Source organism: Triticum dicoccoides, chromosome 5A (genome assembly GCF_002162155.2).
Source record: "Triticum dicoccoides isolate Atlit2015 ecotype Zavitan chromosome 5A, WEW_v2.0, whole genome shotgun sequence".
NCBI lineage: Eukaryota > Viridiplantae > Streptophyta > Magnoliopsida > Poales > Poaceae > Triticum > Triticum dicoccoides.
This window is the reverse complement of record NC_041388.1, coordinates 599,067,445-599,084,576: the sequence shown is the minus strand read 5'-3', so window position 1 is coordinate 599,084,576 and position 17,132 is coordinate 599,067,445. Positions and strand designations below refer to the sequence as shown.

Sequence of the window (17,132 nt, the reverse complement as noted above, 5' to 3'; positions counted from 1 at the left end):
CATGTGCGACTGTATCCAGAAGTACTAAAATGATTAACACAATAAACTACCAAGTCCAGATACATCTAAATCTAAGATATTTGTTTCCCTCTGGAATTCGCTTTCAAGGTGTTGGGTGCTGAATGTTGGCCTGCTGCTGCTGCTGCTCCACCTCCTCTTCCCTGGCTGCTGCACCATCTACACCCGCAGCTTCTCCATGGATGGGACCCCTTCCTTCCTTGACACAAGCAGGGTAGAAGCTTCCTGCTTGCACATTGCACACACGCATCAGAGAAAGAAGAAAGAAAACCAGAGGAAGAAGAAGAAGAAAAACGAAGGGAGGAGGGATCTGACCTAGGGTGCAAGACCGATGGCGCGAGGGCGAGCAGAGGCTATGGGTTGAGCACTCTGCAGGGTCGGAGCAGGAGGGCTCGGGAGCCGCCTCTGTGCCCGGGGACGAGCTCGCGGACGGGGAGGGCGAGCACACTGAGTTCCGCACTAAAGCATCAAATAATTAAGCATTGAACAAGAAAAAAGATAAATACTAAAAGAAATAAATAGTTAAGTGCATCAAATAACTAAGCCTGAGAACAATGACAACATAGTGGGAACACCAGAACTAAATAAAATTTAAGTAACAGAAGCCAGATGACAATCCAGATTGGCAGTTTGAATTGATTATACACAACAGAAAAAGGAATCGTCAAACAACTCCTCAAAATTTTGCAACACCTCATGTAAAAGAAATTATGAAAAGAAAGGGACCAACAAAGTTAAATAAATGAGCTGCTATACAATAAAACACATCTTACAAGCTGCAAGTTATTTTAACAATTATAGAAATCGAGCACACATGGTTAAATACCCAAGGTACTACTAACTACACATGGAAACAACCAGGAATTACAACTTTAATCGTTTAAGTAACAACAAGTCATATATAAAAAAATGAACATCACTCAAATTAGCCTACCTGAGTCTGCAAATCATCACCGGTGGCAATGTTACCCACCATGCGCAGAGCTGCAATGAGAACAGAAGTCAACGGGTACCTAAATAAATCAAGTAATAGGAGTTAACACATCAACCATGTGTCATGCTAGCTGATGGAAAAGGTGAACATGAAAAATGCTCTTACAAGAGAAGCTCCACAAGCCGAGGAAAAACACCAGACTCAATCACAGCAGGAGGAACACCCTACACTTCAAAAAAATTTGTTTGAGTAGAAAGCTCAACCGATACTTAATATTGTTGATAAGGAAACAATTCATTCCAAAACTACATGTAAGACCAACATAGCAACCAGGGAATAGATTCCTCATGTGTATCTATCTAGAAATTAACCTGCTAATTCAGTAATCTTCCTAAGAGAGGAGTAGCCGACTTCGGTTTGTCAAGCCAAGTTGATGAGTTGTGTGCAGATCACTTAAGGAAAAGACTAAATGCATATTACTTTCCGCATGTGAGAGGGTGTGTACTGCACAAAGCACCAATTGTAGAGCATGTTCATGTCTCAAATAAAACACACAACCAAGAGATGGAATTAACTGACCTGATCTGAAGGAGGAAAGATAGTGCCACCCCCTCTTCCATGGCCAAGCACATTCCTACAAAAAAACAAGAAATGCATCATATTTATTATCCATCCTCACACATCCCTACAAAAAAGAAGAAAATAAAGCCTTTGAGGGCAATCTGAATAGACTTGAGCATGACAAAATATCAGAGAGAAGCAAATCACAAATGATGATGTTTATATAAAGCAGTTTAGACTTACCATCAAGTTTGTAGCTCAAAGCTCGACACATCAAGTTTGGCAAAAATGAATATATCAAAAGCTAAGCAGCTTGCTTGATTGCTCAAGAGCGTACCTATATCAGTAATGGTCAATCATCATTGCACCATATCATAATTCTATTTAAAAACATAGCAGACAAAATGTTGTAGCATTATTATTTATAGCATGTAAGAACAAATAGCTGCAACTGGTAACTTGCGGAAAAATAGTAGTGGTATCACAACGAATTAAACCAAGCTATGTGATGAGCACAACTACTTCAAAGTATAGGATATTTTAAAAGAACTTCTAATATGCCTTGGTTGTAATTATTAAGGAACAACCCCAAAACCAACAACACACACCAAACAAAGGACAAAAAATGGATATTAGATGAAGAAGAATAGATATCAACACATAACAAGTAACGAAAAAAAAGCAGAGCGTAGTTTACCTTATGAACCAAACAACAACAGCAGGGTACAGCTGTTTCCAACAGTGAACAGGATTCCAAGGCCACTTACAAACTGAAAGAAACAAACCAGCAGAAAGTAAAAGGATAAAAAAACATTAACCAGGAACTATAAATTTGAGCACAACCGTCTCAGAGAGTTGTTACTGGGCCCTAGCATGAGTGAAAGCACGTTAGTATTGTTACTTATACTCATACAACATTATTGTTTTAACTGAACTAAGCATCCAACAGTGTGTGAACAAGTAACCATGGACTCAATCAAAATAAAGTTAGAACTGAAACTACACATGTAGCCCATAATCCAACTGTCCATGTGAAATCGGAGAGAAGTAACCAACTATTTATTATTATTTTGTATTTCTCATGACAGAGAGCCTGCCATGCTGATGTTTTGAAATCAATACAGTAACTGTAACCACATGCATATACTTGAGCATTGGGAAAATATACGAGCACATGCCTTTCTTCTCATACCAAGTGCATCTACATTGAAAATATGAGAACATGCCTTTTTTCAAGAAACGACAAGTTTCAGTATGGGCTCCATTGATTTGGACGTCCACTTAAACAAAGCTAACCAGTATATTAGAATTTGAGAATAGTCATGCACCACCTCATCACAACATAAGTAATATATGTTGTTGCTGGCCATGACATGTGTCATGCACCATTTTGACAAACCAAATGACAAAAAAACATTTTGGATCTACTGTTAACTCAATTCGGTTTCAAACGTAATGCTGGTTCAAGAGAGAAGTGCAACCTGCAATACTCTAGGCATGAAAAGGACACACAAAATTGGTCAGTCGCAATCATGTGTATGTGTGACCCTTAAAAAAACTGCAGTTTCAAATAGCAAAAGAGATTTGAAGCTATTATTGTGGAAATGTACAAACCAAAGAGGCGCTAAATACAAATACAGAACGACAACATAGCACAATGTGCTTGAGACCAGAACTGCATTTGAATGGGCTCAGATTTGCCTTTGCCCGATCATGACCCTTCCCCTAGTGTCTCCATCACCAGATCAATATGTTCTTACAAGGGTGAAACTGCCCTGGTTATCACTCATCAGAAATGACCATCCAAGGACAGAGCCACTAAAATAAGCACATGATCAAAACGTCTCAAAGAAACGAGGGGGTCCAACTTAATACCCACAAGTGCCTCAATTGCTCGAGAGCATGCTTATATCTTCCATAATCGATCATCATAGCCCCGCGCAAGCTAAGAGCAACTCTAGCGGGCTCACCAAAATGGAAAGTCCATCCAGCACAGAACAGTTCAACAACCACAAACTGGTTAATCACAAAGCCATGCATCATTCGGACAAGGTGAACCGAGGGCGAGATCCAACAGCCCAGGTCGCATCAGGAAAAAGATCCGATGGTCGTGAGTGCCTGAGCTCTGAGAGAGCTCAAGCATGGATCCACAACTACAGAGCATCAACCAGACAAGCACTACAGAGCTCTGAGTGGGTGCCGGGGTTGCGCCTGAACGCCATCCAACCGGTGAGGAACCGTCTCCTACGCCACACATCCACGCCAATGAGCCCACCTAGTAATGCACCGGCTTACTACCTTGTTGTCGACATTATCCGTGTCAATGAGCCCATTGGATACTCTTTATTCTAGATCAAAATGTGCATTGATCTTGGCAGCAGTCTTGCACTGGACATAAATAAAGTCCACCTAGTTTAGCAAGCTTCAAGATTAAATGTGATGAACAGAAACGACAAGAGAGAACTTCTCCAACAACCTGAATACATCACACAGCAGAGCAAAAAAATGATTAGCTACCTAACCAAGATAATTAGGCAACAATTTTCTCTTGTGGAACTAAAATATTGCGAGGAAGTGAACTCTAAGGAGGCAAAGCAATGCAAGGCAGCACTGGAAAACAAAGAGAAAATCAAGCCATACGAATGGTAGTAAGTGCGGCTTGCCGCACCCCCTCGGGTGCGATCATTTCCAACCCGGTAATAAAGCCATGCGATCAAAGATTAAGAACATAAGCAAGCAACAATTCAATGAACATTCTTTATCGGAGTTTAAAGAGCTCAAAGCAATGTACATGATAAATTTCACAACCACATCAAACATGGTAGGGCAGATGTCGTGCTTAATGGGTACACCAGCCATGATAAATTAACACTCTGTATATAGTATCTCTGCTACAATCTAATGATCACACATAACACTTACATATGTAATTCACAGCAAAAAAATATTGAGCTTTCTCGTAATAAAGAAAACAATTCTTGCATAATACCTGCAAAGCAATCTGGTTGGAACCTGCAAAGCCAATCAAGCCCACAACATCAACAGCCCCTCATTTCCAGTGAATGTATCCGTTCAGTATATTGACCACTTGTCCATCCCTATTCTGCAAAGAACAGAACATCACTCAAAAGCTTGCTTTGATTTTCATCGAACAACTTGTAGAAATACAACTTGTACACATGTACAGAAAAGACTATGCACAAACAAAGATGAGAAGACGAGTACATGAGATAAGAGATCGGGCTAATCAGGAGGAAGAGAGAAGTGTGGGTACCTGCAAGAAAAGGATAGAGAAATTGGAGGTGCATGGAGGTGGTACGGTGTCTTCTTCCTCTTCTCCTCCTGCTCCCTCCCTTCTCTAAATCCATCTTTCATCTCATGGTGGGTACATGAGGCCGACACGGCTGACTGACCTTGAGGAGAAGGGAACACAGTCAGGATCTGGCAGCAAGAGGGGGTCAAAGAAGAGGAAAGAAAGAGAGAAGAAATGAACCTGCAGATAATCGCATCTGGTAGTGCTTGGGGATGGTGGCGCAGGTATCCGCCAGCCCAAACGGCGGTGGCGCGCTGGGGTCGAACCGGTCCACGGCGGGCCCCTCGCCGCCTTCCTCGGCCCCGGCGGCCCGGGAAGAGGAGCGGGAGCCGGCCGTCGTCATCGGCGGTGACGAGGCGGGTGGGCACCGCGACGGCCACACGGAGGGAGAACGCTTCTGTCCGCCTATCCTCCTCGTACGAGCGCTGTGTCGGCTGCAGTAGAGATGGGGAAATTTGTCTTATCTTGCAAGGAAAAGATATTCTTCGTACTTGAAGCATGAGTCTTTTTGTCTTTCTTGAGCCCTCTACAGAGATTAGAAGAACTATATTCCATTAGAACTCAAAACTTCAACCTTTGCTGACTTACCAAACACACAAAATTAAATTGCAGAGAAGAAAAATTTACGTAAACAAACGACACAGGCTATGAAGACACATTATGGAGGCATATGATTAATAAGATGAGGGGTTGACTGTATTTTCCTTCAAAGTGGAGAAAGAGATTTATTAAGTTCCCCACCAACCACAATGGCAACTATAATTAGCAAGCAACAACAATGAAAAGGTGGTATACTGGATCCTGGAACACACACATGTATTTCTCAGATTTATTAAGTTCCCCACCAACCACAATGGCAACTATAATTAGCAAGCAACAACAATGAAAGGGTGGCATACTGGATCCTGGAACAAATACATGTATTTCTCCCAAAGCACTAACCTGAACAGGTATTGCAGTGCATTGAAAACTGGGCACACCCTACAAACATCGATATGAACTAAAATACATATATCCTATCCAGAGCACTAAGTAGGAAACCACCTGGACTAAGATTGATATGCAGAAAGATACATCTGAATCGCATAATTGACTTGGTTTCCATTATTCGGCATTTTTATTGCAACATTTCATATACCACTTCAGCCCAAGAGTTGCGAAACAAATCAAAAGAAACAAAAAGGAAGTGAACATGCATCTATCAAGAGAGCTATATATTTCATAATTAGCAGAGTACATCAAACACAAGCACACCTCATGAGATAGATATGTCAGTTCTAGCTAGTGCTCCGCTCTTTCCCATACAAGAAAAGGAAGATTGCATCTACATATGAAAAATTAAGTTCAATTGCTTTCAGCACATGGATCAAATCAACAACAAGCTATAACAAACTTCAACATAGGCCAGCACTGAAACAATAGGGGATTTTTTTTTACCAAAAACAATAGCATCAAGCTGCTACTTGCCGCATGGCTTGTAGGATTAGGAACTTGACTCATACATACTTCAGGTGAGCAGGAAGCAGCGCACGGGCATGAAGGTGGCAGAGCTTTTACTTCCTCTTTTCCTCCTGCTACATTCTTTTTCCACATCCGAGGAACAACATCCACGTACCAAGAAACGACCCTGGCATGAAACCCTAACCACCACAATGTGCAGCCAAAAATAACAACTGTGTCTTCTTCCTCTTCTCCTCCTGCTCCCTCCCTTCTCTAAATCCATCTTTCATCTCGTGGTGGGTACATGAGGCCGACACGGCTGACTGACCTTGAGGAGAAGGGAACACAGTCAGGAGTCGGCAGCAAGAGGGGGTCAAAGAAGAGGAAAGAAAGAGAGAAGAAATAAACCTGCAGATAATCGCATCTGGCAGTGGTTGGGGATGGCGGCGCGGGTGTCCGCCAGCCCGAACGGCGGCGGCGCACCGGGGTCGAACCGGTCCACTGCGGGCCCCTCGCCGCCTTCCTCGGCCCCGGCGGCCCGGGAAGAGGAGCGGGAGCCGGCCGTCGTCATCGGCGGTGACGAGGCGGGTGGGCACAGCGACGGCCACACGGAGGGAGAACGCTTCCGTCCGCCTATCCTCCCCGTACGAGCGCCGTGTCGGCTGCAGTAGAGAAGGGGACGGGCGCGGCGGCGGCTGCAGTGGAGAAGGGGAGGAGCGTGCGGGGAGATGGTTGAGCCACGACGGCGACATCTGAGGGGTGTCGGCGGCGGCGAAGTGGGCGGGGCGGCGAGGCCTGGTGGAGGGAGAGGTGGGGGGAGGAAGAGGAAGGGAGGCGGGCGCGTGGGAGGGAGCGAGGCGGCTGCGGGAGGGAGGAGGAGCCGGCTAGGGTTTCAACACGGGCGTGGCCCCCTTTTATACCCTCAATACGCGAAATGACCGAAATGCCCCGGTGGGGGCACGGTATTTACATTTTGATGCCATTACTATTCATTCCAGCAGTGTTCATCTCAGATCCAACGGCACAGGTTCATCCAGATCTTGATCCGACGCCCAGAAACGCATCAAGCAAACCGATCCGACGGTCGAGAGTCGCTGATCTCTGTGGAGCCTCGGTGAAACATCTTTCTCTTATCTCTTGACTCTATCTGTGATCGGGGCTGCTCAGTGTTCCAGATAGGAGGGAACTGGTTAACTGAATGTAATAGGCTGTAGGCCTTACACCTTTTTTTTTTTGTTCCGTTTGTTTCTTGCTCTTTCAGAACTTGCGTTTTTGAGGCAAGCTCGGTTGTTGAACTGTTATGGTTTCATTATCATTAATGGAACCGGGGGGCTGCAAAACTCCCCTGATGATTAAAAAAAAGATCAATGGTTTGCTGGAGATGCTGCGATGATCCCAAGCACATAGTTCCAGTCTCAAAGTTTTTCCTCGTTTGTCCCGGGCTACGTTAATTGACATGTCCATGACGTATTGGCGTACGGTTTAGGATGGGAATGCCTTGCCATGGTCAGGCCAATTGGTGCTTACATTGTCTGAAGTCTGAAAAACCTTGGATCTTGCATATGGCACTCCCAGTTCGGCCATTGGCTTCGTATCCAAAACTTACGAGCCAAATTATATCGAGGACCTCAAATCTTTTGCCTCGTTTCAATTATATCGAGGACCTTATAAAATACCGCGCAAACAAGCCACTGAATCGACCGGCAAACCAGCTCTGCCCCTTCCAAGTTCCAACGGGATGGACACTGTCACCGCCCTCGCCGGCACGGCCGCCCTTTTCGTCTTCATCACCACACTACTCCGTCTACGCCACCCACTCCTCGGCGGCGGCGGCAAGAACAAGAGCGCACAGCTGCCGCCGAGCCCCGCCGCCATCCCCTTCCTCGGCCACCTCCACCTTCTCAAGAGGCCGTTCCACGCCGCGCTCTCCCGCCTCGCCGCGCGCCACGGCCCGGTCTTCTCCCTGCGCCTCGGTTCGCGCCCCGCCGTGGTCGTTTCTTCGGCTGCGGGCGCCAGGGAGTGCTTCACGGACCACGACGTGACCTTCGCCGACCGCCCGCGGTTCCCCTCGCTGCAGCTGGTGTGCTTCGGCTGCACCACGCTCCCGACGTCCCGCTATGGCCCCTACTGGCGCAACCTCCGCCGCGTTGCCACGGTGCAGCTCCTCTCCGCGCACCGGGTGGGCTGCATGACCGCGGACATCGCCAGCGAGGTGCGCGCGATGGCGCGCCGCCTGGCACGTGCCGCCGCGGCCGACCCCGGCGGCGCCGCGCTGGTGGAGCTCAAGCGGAGCCTGTTTGAGGTGTCCCTTAGCGCCTTGATGGAGACCGTCGCGCAGACGAAGACGTCCCGCGCCGAGGGGGCCGAGGACACGGACATGTCGCCGGAGGCACAGGAGTTCAAGTTGTCGCTGGACGAGATCGTTCCGCTGCTAGGCGGGGCCAACATGTGGGACTTCCTGCCGGTGCTACGGTGGTTCGACGTGTTCGGCGTGAGGAACAAGATCCTGGCTGCGGTGAGCAGGAGGGACGCGTTCCTGCGGCGGCTCATCGACGCACAGCGGCGGACGCTGGGCGACGGCGGCGGCGAGGGCGACGGGGAGAAGAAGAGCATGATTGCCGTGCTGCTCGATTTGCAAAAGACAGAGCCGGAGATCTACACGGACATGGTGATCATGGCTCTGTGCATGGTAAGCGCTTCCATCCCACTTCCTATCGTCGTTCACTCTTACAGTCTCACTGCTATCAACTTGAGTGATTTGACTGGTCACTCTTCGTGTCTTCCTTTCCTTGGCAGACCATGTTCAGCGCGGGGACAGAGACCACGGCGACGACGGCGGAGTGGGCGATGTCGCTGCTGCTCAACCACCCGAACGCCCTGGCGAAAGCGCAGGCCGAGATGGACGCGACCGTCGGAACCACCCGCCTGCTCCGCGCCGACGACCTCCCCCGCCTCGGCTACCTCCACTGCATCATCAGCGAGACCCTCCGGCTGTACCCGCCCGTCCCGGCGATGATCCCGCACGAGTCCTCGGCGGACTGCACGGTGGCGGGCTACCACGTCCCGAGCGGCACGACGCTGCTCGTGAACGCTTACGCCATCCACAGGGACCCGTCGGCGTGGGAGCACCCGTTGGAGTTCAGGCCAGAGCGATTCGAGGACGGGAAGACCGAGGGTCTGTTCATGATGCCGTTCGGGATGGGGCGGCGCAAGTGCCCCGGCGAGGCCCTAGCGCTGCGGATGCTGGGGCTGGTTCTGGGCACGCTGGTGCAGTGCTTCCATTGGGACAGGGTTGGCGATGATGAGGTTGACATGGGTGAAGGAGGTGGGCTGACGCTCCCCAAGGCGGTGCCGCTGCAGGCGATGTGCCGACCCCGGGCAGCCATGACACATGTCCTGAGGGGACTGTGACCGCTGGGGAGGCGTGTGTGGTGGTGGTACTCCCTCCGTTTTTATTTACTCTGCATTATAAATTTGACTGAAGTCAAACTTCGTAAAATTTGATCAAATTTATAAAAAACAATATACCTAGTTATCATAAACAATCTATATGACGTGAAAGTACATTTAATATTAAATCTAGTGGTATTAATTTGTTATTGTATATGTTTATATTTTTGTCTATAACATTGTCAAAGTTTACAAAGCTTGACATTGACCAAAACTAATACGTGGAGTAAATAAAAAACGGAGGGAGTAAATTGTACCGCGCCATGGTTTCCTCCAGCACGCCTTACGCATGAAGTGGTTCGATGAGGCCCGGAGGAAATAGGTGGACTCCTTCGTGAAAAAAAAAGCAGTGTGGGAGTTAAGGTGAATGATGACATAAATCATTATTTTCAGACGCATAAAGGCTTAAGAGAGGGTGACCCTATGTCTCCTGTTCTATTCAACATAGTTGCGAATATGTTGGCAGTTCTTAGCAGTCATGCTAAAGAAAATGTCCAAGTAGGAGGACTAGTTCCACATCTTTGTGGATGGAGGAGTGTCCATACTACAATATGCGGATGCCACAATTATTTTCGTGGAACATGTTCTCGCAAAAGCTAGAAATATGACGTTAGTGCTCTTTTCATTTGAACAATTGTCGAGACTAAAAATTAACTTTAAAAAGAGCGAATTGTTCTGTTTTGGGATAGCCAAAGAGGAACAAGACGCTTAAGGACAATTATTCAGATGTGAAATGGGTTCCCTACCGTCCAGTTACCTAGGGATACCAATTCATCATCACAAATTATCCAATAAGGAGTGAAAATGCATTGATGGTCGATTTGAATAAAAGGCTAAGTTGCTTGAAAGGCAAAGTTGTGTCTTATGGGGCCGACTTGTGTTAATAAACTCAATTTTGACTAGTTTACCGATGTTCCTTTTTTGTTTCTTTGAAATACCTATAGGGGTACAGAAAAGACTTGACTTTTATTCTTCTCGCTTTTTCTGGCAAAGTGATGAAGTTAAGACGGTATATAGATTGGCCAGATGGAACATAATTTGCAGACCAAAGACCAGGGCCGGTTAGGGATCAAGAATTTAGGAGTTAAAAATAGATGCCTACTTAGCAAATTAAATGGCTATTTCGGCTGTGTGTTGACATGGAGGGAACATGGGTACAATTTTTGGGTAATAAGTACCTACAATCTAAGACATTGACCCATGTTACTGCTAGACCTAATGATTTTCCATTCTGGAAGGGGTTAATGAGGATATATAAACCTTTTTTCAAAGGGTGAAATTGATTATTGGTGACGGCACCACGACTAGATTCTGGGAAGATGCATGGCTAGGAGAGACGCCTCCAGCCTTGCAATGTCTCATGTTATATAATATTGTACAACGTAAGGAAGCTTATGTTGCTATAGTATTACAAACGGTCCCCCTCAATATCCAATTCAGTAAGTCTTTGGTAGGGGAACGTTGGAACTCTTAGCTACACTTGGTGTGTAGGTTGATGAACATTCAACTCTCGAACCAACCTGATGCCATTCATTGAAAATTATCTAGGAACAGTAGTTTCTCAATAAAATTTATGTATTTGGATCTAATTGATTTGGGGCCAATCTCGAGATCACTTCATATCTGGAAGATTAAAGTTCGGCTGAGGATTAAAATTTTCACATGGTTTGTCAATAAAGAAGTGATCTTAACCAAGGACAACTTGTTAAAACGAAGATGTGTGGGTAGTTCTCGATGTTGTTTTTGCGACCATGAGGTATACAACACCTATTTCTCGATTGTCCGCTAGCCAAACTACTTTGTCGGACGATTTATATAGCCTTCAATATTACTCCTTCCACTAGCATCAACACATTATTTGGAACTTGGCTAAATGGTGTGGAATCAAATATTGTGAGACATATTCAGATATGGATATGTGCACTATTTTTTGTTGTATGGAGCTACAGAAATGATATGATCTTTATGCGATTATTTTACCAACTTTTGCAAGTTATCTACACAGTCACTGCTTGGATCCATACATAGTCGGTACTCACCCTGCAGAATCCAGGGAGCTTCTGGTAACTGGGTTTAACCGGTGAGAGATAGTAGCACGGGCTATCTTTAACCGATTTGGATGGCGAGCTAATAATAGGCTAGGTGTTTAGTCACTGTGGCCTTTTTTTTGCTGGATATGACATCTTATACTTTTCCTTTTTGCTTTATTTAGGCTCCTTTCGGTGTCGTTCTCAAACTTTGTGTTTGTATTTTCACTCAATAAAATGACTGCATGCATCATGCTAATGCAGAGGCCGAGGACTCTCCTCCTTTAAAAGAAATGGATTTACCGATCCTTGCTCTGACAAGAATTAGCTCTTGCTTTCCACACGCTTAGCTTGTTCGTGTACGTGCTATATATTTTCTTTTAAAGAAAATATATTAATACTGCGAAGATGTTAATACACCCAATCTCTACACTAACAAAATGTCACAAAAACATTTAGGATGCACGCAACCTAAAAATAAGACAAAAAAGAAAAGTAAAAAAGAACAGAGACCTTGCCACAATGATCAACTTCTGTCAGCTGCAATACATAAATCACCACCAAACGCAACACTAGAAAATCATAAAAAGTCTCCAGAAGCGACATTTTCAAAAAGAAAACAGTGCACAAGTAATGTCATCGCCCAATCCAAAATCATAGGTTTTCACCCTGGAGAAAGACCGCACTCTCAAAACAATACCTTCAGTAAGGCAATTGCTAGACACTATCAATGAAGGCCGGACCTTAGATTTTCACCCTGAAAGTCGCTCGGCACCCAAAGAGCACCATAAAAAATGAAATCCTTCAATACTGCCGACCCCATTTGTCATTGCTGCTTCTGAAATTTATGAAACACCTGGGTGACTCTATCACCTCCAAAGCCCTCTCCGCCTTATCGATCCTTCGACCTCAACCATCATGACTCTCTCCGCCGCTGTTTGTGCCATGAAAATCAAGATACCGACATGTTACATAGTGTCAACAACTAGCAGATCAAGCTTCACGCCGCGCCTTCATGAAACCGCGTAGGCTGACATGGGCGCACGCGACCGAATTCTATTCGATCCAGATATTTTTGGGCAAAATCTCCGACAGTAGTTCCATAACACGTAGACACCCAGATCGAGAACCGATCTTGTGGATCGTTGCAGTGATGCAATAAGAGCACAAGACCGCCACCACACCACTGCCTCCATCCATGCCGACGCCATCGACGCCATGGCGGAGGACACCGGCCCGCGCTGCCCACAGCCCGAGCACCACCACCGCCAGATACACGGGCAAGCCACCAGATCCACGGTGGTCAGCCCCGGCACCGCCCCGACCAACACCGGAGCAAGGAGGAGGGGAAGGCGCTGCCACCCTGCCCGCGAGGCACGACCACCGCATAGGAGGCCAGATCCGCACAGATCCGATCCCCTAGGGACGGGCAGTAGCCAGCGCCGTGTGAGCCAGCACCAGCGACCCCAGGCCGAGAAGCCGCAGGTCGCTGACGCCTGAGATGCGAGAGGTACGACGCTGCTCCGGTCCGATCAGAGCCGCCCTCCGCCCGACGCCGCGCCGCCAGGAGATCCCCTTTTCGTGAAAGACGCCTCCCACCGCAGAAGGGGCCGTCGTCGCCTACTCCACACGAGCTTTGCCCTCGGGACGCGCCGGCGATGAGGAGGAGGCAGTCGGAGATCGAGGCGATTTGATCGCTGCCCGAGTCGCCCCTGGAAGGGAGTGACGCAAGGGCCTTTCAGTCTGCGTACGTCTCATATTAATCCAATCTAATGGTTGATGTAGAGGGCATTTTAGTGGGGTCTCATCCAGTTCAATTTTTTTTCAATTAATATGTGGTCTCGTTTTCTTCCTCCCTGCGATGACCGCCCATGACACCAATCACGTCCATCTTCCCGCCCCCGTATCATCGTCCTGCTCCGCTGCTTCCCAGTCACTCGCCTCCACCATGGTCCCGTGGATAGTCGCTCGTCCCAAGTATAGCCGCAGATGCACGCCCCACCGTCGCTTGCTTGTCACTGTATCATCTTTGCATGCTCTCAGGCCATTGTGATAGTTGAGCCGCCGCGAAAGTGGACCCTACCAGCTCGGGGATGGGCAAAGCTAATCACTGATGGCTCTTTCTCTTGGGGAATCAATCAGGTGTAAAAAAAAAATGAAACTCCATGGGCACTAGCACCCACGGATTTATTGATATAGAAGAAGCATCCCTCATGAGAATTCCAAAAATTCGTCCCCGACGTGGATCGAACTCTGGTCGTTAGGTTTACAATCATGCGCCCCCAACCACTGGGCTATGCCCACGTCCTCTCAATCAGGTGTAATAATGGTTCTCCGAGATGATTCTAGGGCAATCATGTCGTCAAGAGGTTTCCTGCAGAGAGGAGATACGTGCATGTATGGAAGGAATCTCACTTGCATTGTAATGGTGTGAAGTCTTTTTATTTAGGCTTGCAATGGTGTGAAATGTGAGCGATCATTGAGTTCGATGCCTTGGAGGCGGTGAAGATGGCCCATAATGGTGACCATGATAGGTCTATCTATTCCTCTTTAGTGCTTGAGATCAAGTCGCTAATGGCCTCTTGTCAAACTTGTATTATCATGTTAGCCATAGTCAGAATACAGTTAATAATTCTTGAGTAAACTAGAACAATGTCCGTGGGTTGCAACGGGATATAAATCTTCTAGTACGTTGACTTGTGATTTACCTGTCTATAATAATGCGATTGTGTAAATAAATGATCATCAAATTCTACTCATGAATTACCTTATATTTTGATCCGAAGTTTGATAAGTAAATTAAAGTGGAACTTGTTCAGAAGGTAAGTAAATTAAGTTAATTTATTATCATACAAGGAAGGTTGGACGAAGGGATAGTGAAAAAAAAGATGAAATGAGAACTTTAAGTTCTTTTTAAGTACCCCCTCCGTTCTTAATTTTTTTTAGATATTTCAATAAGAACTACATACAGATGTATATAGACGTATTTTAGAGTATAGATTCACTTATTTTTCTCTGTTTGTAGTCTGCATTGGTATCTCTAAATAGACTTATATTTAGGAACGGAGGGAGTAGTAGAGATTATGCCCGTATGGAGGGTAGCAATATTGTTTGGCTTAGATCTGGTCCTCCCATCTTATTGGATGTAGTGGATTCGAATTTTTTGTTGATCGGTAACGTATGCATATTTTCGTTTGATCGGGAATGGATCTATTTTTTCTTTCATGATGACAAATATGATGTTCTGGTCTGCTTCAATGCTGGGGAGTGAATATTTTGTTGGATGTAGTAGTTTTTTTTTTCATGATGACTACTATGATTATGGTAAGATGCCCAGTACGTAAAAAAGAAGAAACTGTCCTCGAGCCACTCCCGCGACCACCCAGGCGACCCACGGCCAAAACCGCCGGCGGCCATTCCGGCGCCGTCGACCAACAACCCCCTCCCTGCCGCGCTGCCACTCCATCACCCCACTCCACCGCTGCAATCCAGGCTCCTCTGGGGCTTTCCCCTGTTGCTGTAGCGCCGGTCTCGGCGGATCTGGATCTGAATCGCACCTGGGAGACGCCCCCTCCGCCGCCGCTGGGGAGGCCTTCGACGGCCGCCAGCGAGGTGGAGCTGGTACTGGAGACGCCGCCGGGCCAGCTGTGCGGTGGCTGCGCGGCGCCGCTGAGTGGTAGGCTCGCCTGCTTCAGTGCTGGGGCGGGCGCTGCCCGCGGCGAGTCTGCCCATTCTCCTGCGCCGACCGGGGAGAGGACTGCCCCCTGGCAGCTCGTCCAGTCCCGTGGCCATCGCCGCCTGGCTGCCACGCCCCCTCCGCCTTACCCGCCCATCAGGCCGCGCACCGGCATCCCGGACTGGCTGCTTAACCGGTGCTTTCACTGCCTCCTACCTCGACACCGGGCTCGCCACTGCAAGAACCCCATAACCTGCCGCCGTTGTTTCCTCTCTGGTCACAGCGCTAGGGAGTGCACCAACAGGCCAACTCCTCACCGCCGTCCTGGATTCTGCTCCGGGCGGTCCCGGCCCGCCGTTCGTGCCCCTATCGGACCCTTGGGGTGCCGCCTGCCCCCTACCCGCGCCTCCACGACTCCACCGCCACCTCCCCCGCCCCCACCTGGCTGTGCGATGGCTTGGAACGGCGACTACGGGTCGCGTCCCGCCGTGATGTCTGCGGTGCTCCACGTGCCCCCTGTCGTGCAACAAGAGGCACTTGTGCTGGCCTCCAACACTCTCGTTGCGTGGTTCGACGGGGAGATGCGGGCCACGAAGGAAGTAATCGACGCCGCGTTCAGCAAGCTCGCTGGGTGGCTCCACGCCGAGTGCGAGCGCATCTGCCACCCTGCCGCGACGCCTAGGGACGACCGGGATGATGACGACGATCGCCGCCGTCGCGAAGACCGTGGCCGTCGGGGACGGGACGACTCCAGGAGCATCAGGGGATGGGGCGTCGGGGTGCGCCGTAGCCCATCATGCGCGCCCAGGGACGGTGCGCGCGACCAGGACCATGGCCGCGACCAAGGCGGCCGCGACGGCCATCGTCGCCGTGGCGGGCGCGGCATGGAGCTGCGGGACGCTGTGCCGCAGTTGCTGCTTCGCGGTTCTGGCTCGAGCAATGCGGCGGCAACCCATGAGGTGGAACAGCATGTGCTGGCTCCTGTGCCTGCGGCTGCTATCCTGGCTGCTGCCGGCGCGCGGGGGCGCAGTCCAGTGCGTCTGCGCTCTCCCAGGGCTGGGCGCCGTCGGTCCATGGAGGGCCTCAACCTGCACGCCTCGCCACCGCTCTCTCCAACCTCGGTGCTGAGCACAACCAGGGCATCTTCGTTCGTGCTTGCCTCGGGTTGCCCGGACCTGATCGACTTCTGCTCTCCAAACGTCATGCTGCGCCCGCTCAACACGCCCTCTCCGTCGAGGCCGCCTGGCTTCGAGGCGTCTCCCACGCCTCCTCTGCTCTGCTCTGGACCACCTCGACGCACTCCCTCGCCGTCGCGTGTCAGACAAACCGCCGCTGCCCAAAAGATCCTGGAGGAGCTGCAAGAGCTCTTTGTGCCTGCCCAAGAGCCTCTGCTGCCTTCCCCTCCGCCCGTAAGACCGTCGGCTCGCCGCAAGACTCTTGCGGGGATGGTCATCTACAACAAAGGAGGCGGCATCTCGCTCAGGCGCTCTAGTGCGCGGCTAAGGGCAAGTGGGCAGGCTCCGATGGCAAAGAGGGCCGAGGCCCTCGTTTGCCGTAGCCTGGGCATTGTCCAGAATGGTGAGGACATCACCATGCAAGCTATGGACAACTTCGCCAAGAAATTCAAAGATCGTCTCCCTGACGACGTGATTGGAGCTATGAGGGCTCTTTTCAAGATTGATGACGACCGTATCTATCCGGCTGAGGCTGGGC

The 17,132-nt window shown here is 48.8% G+C and overlaps 1 protein-coding gene and 1 long non-coding RNA gene across 2 annotated transcripts; one reads left to right on the top strand and one right to left on the bottom strand.

Moving 5' to 3' along the window:
- Positions 1–1,114: 1,114 nt before the first annotated feature.
- LOC119298015 lies at positions 1,115–1,849 on the bottom strand. Its single transcript, XR_005145788.1, has 3 exons — positions 1,757–1,849; positions 1,532–1,586; positions 1,115–1,176 (listed from the first exon to the last, which is right to left on the bottom strand). It is a non-coding gene; the product is annotated as an uncharacterized LOC119298015 (long non-coding RNA).
- Positions 1,850–8,004: 6,155 nt separating this feature from the next.
- Positions 8,005–9,677, top strand: LOC119300111 (cytochrome P450 81Q32-like). Its single transcript, XM_037577172.1, has 2 exons — positions 8,005–8,955; positions 9,063–9,677. The coding sequence occupies exons 1-2, from the start codon at positions 8,005–8,007 to the stop codon at positions 9,675–9,677; spliced, it is 1,566 nt and encodes a 521-aa protein (XP_037433069.1).
- The last annotated feature ends 7,455 nt before the right edge of the window (positions 9,678–17,132 follow it).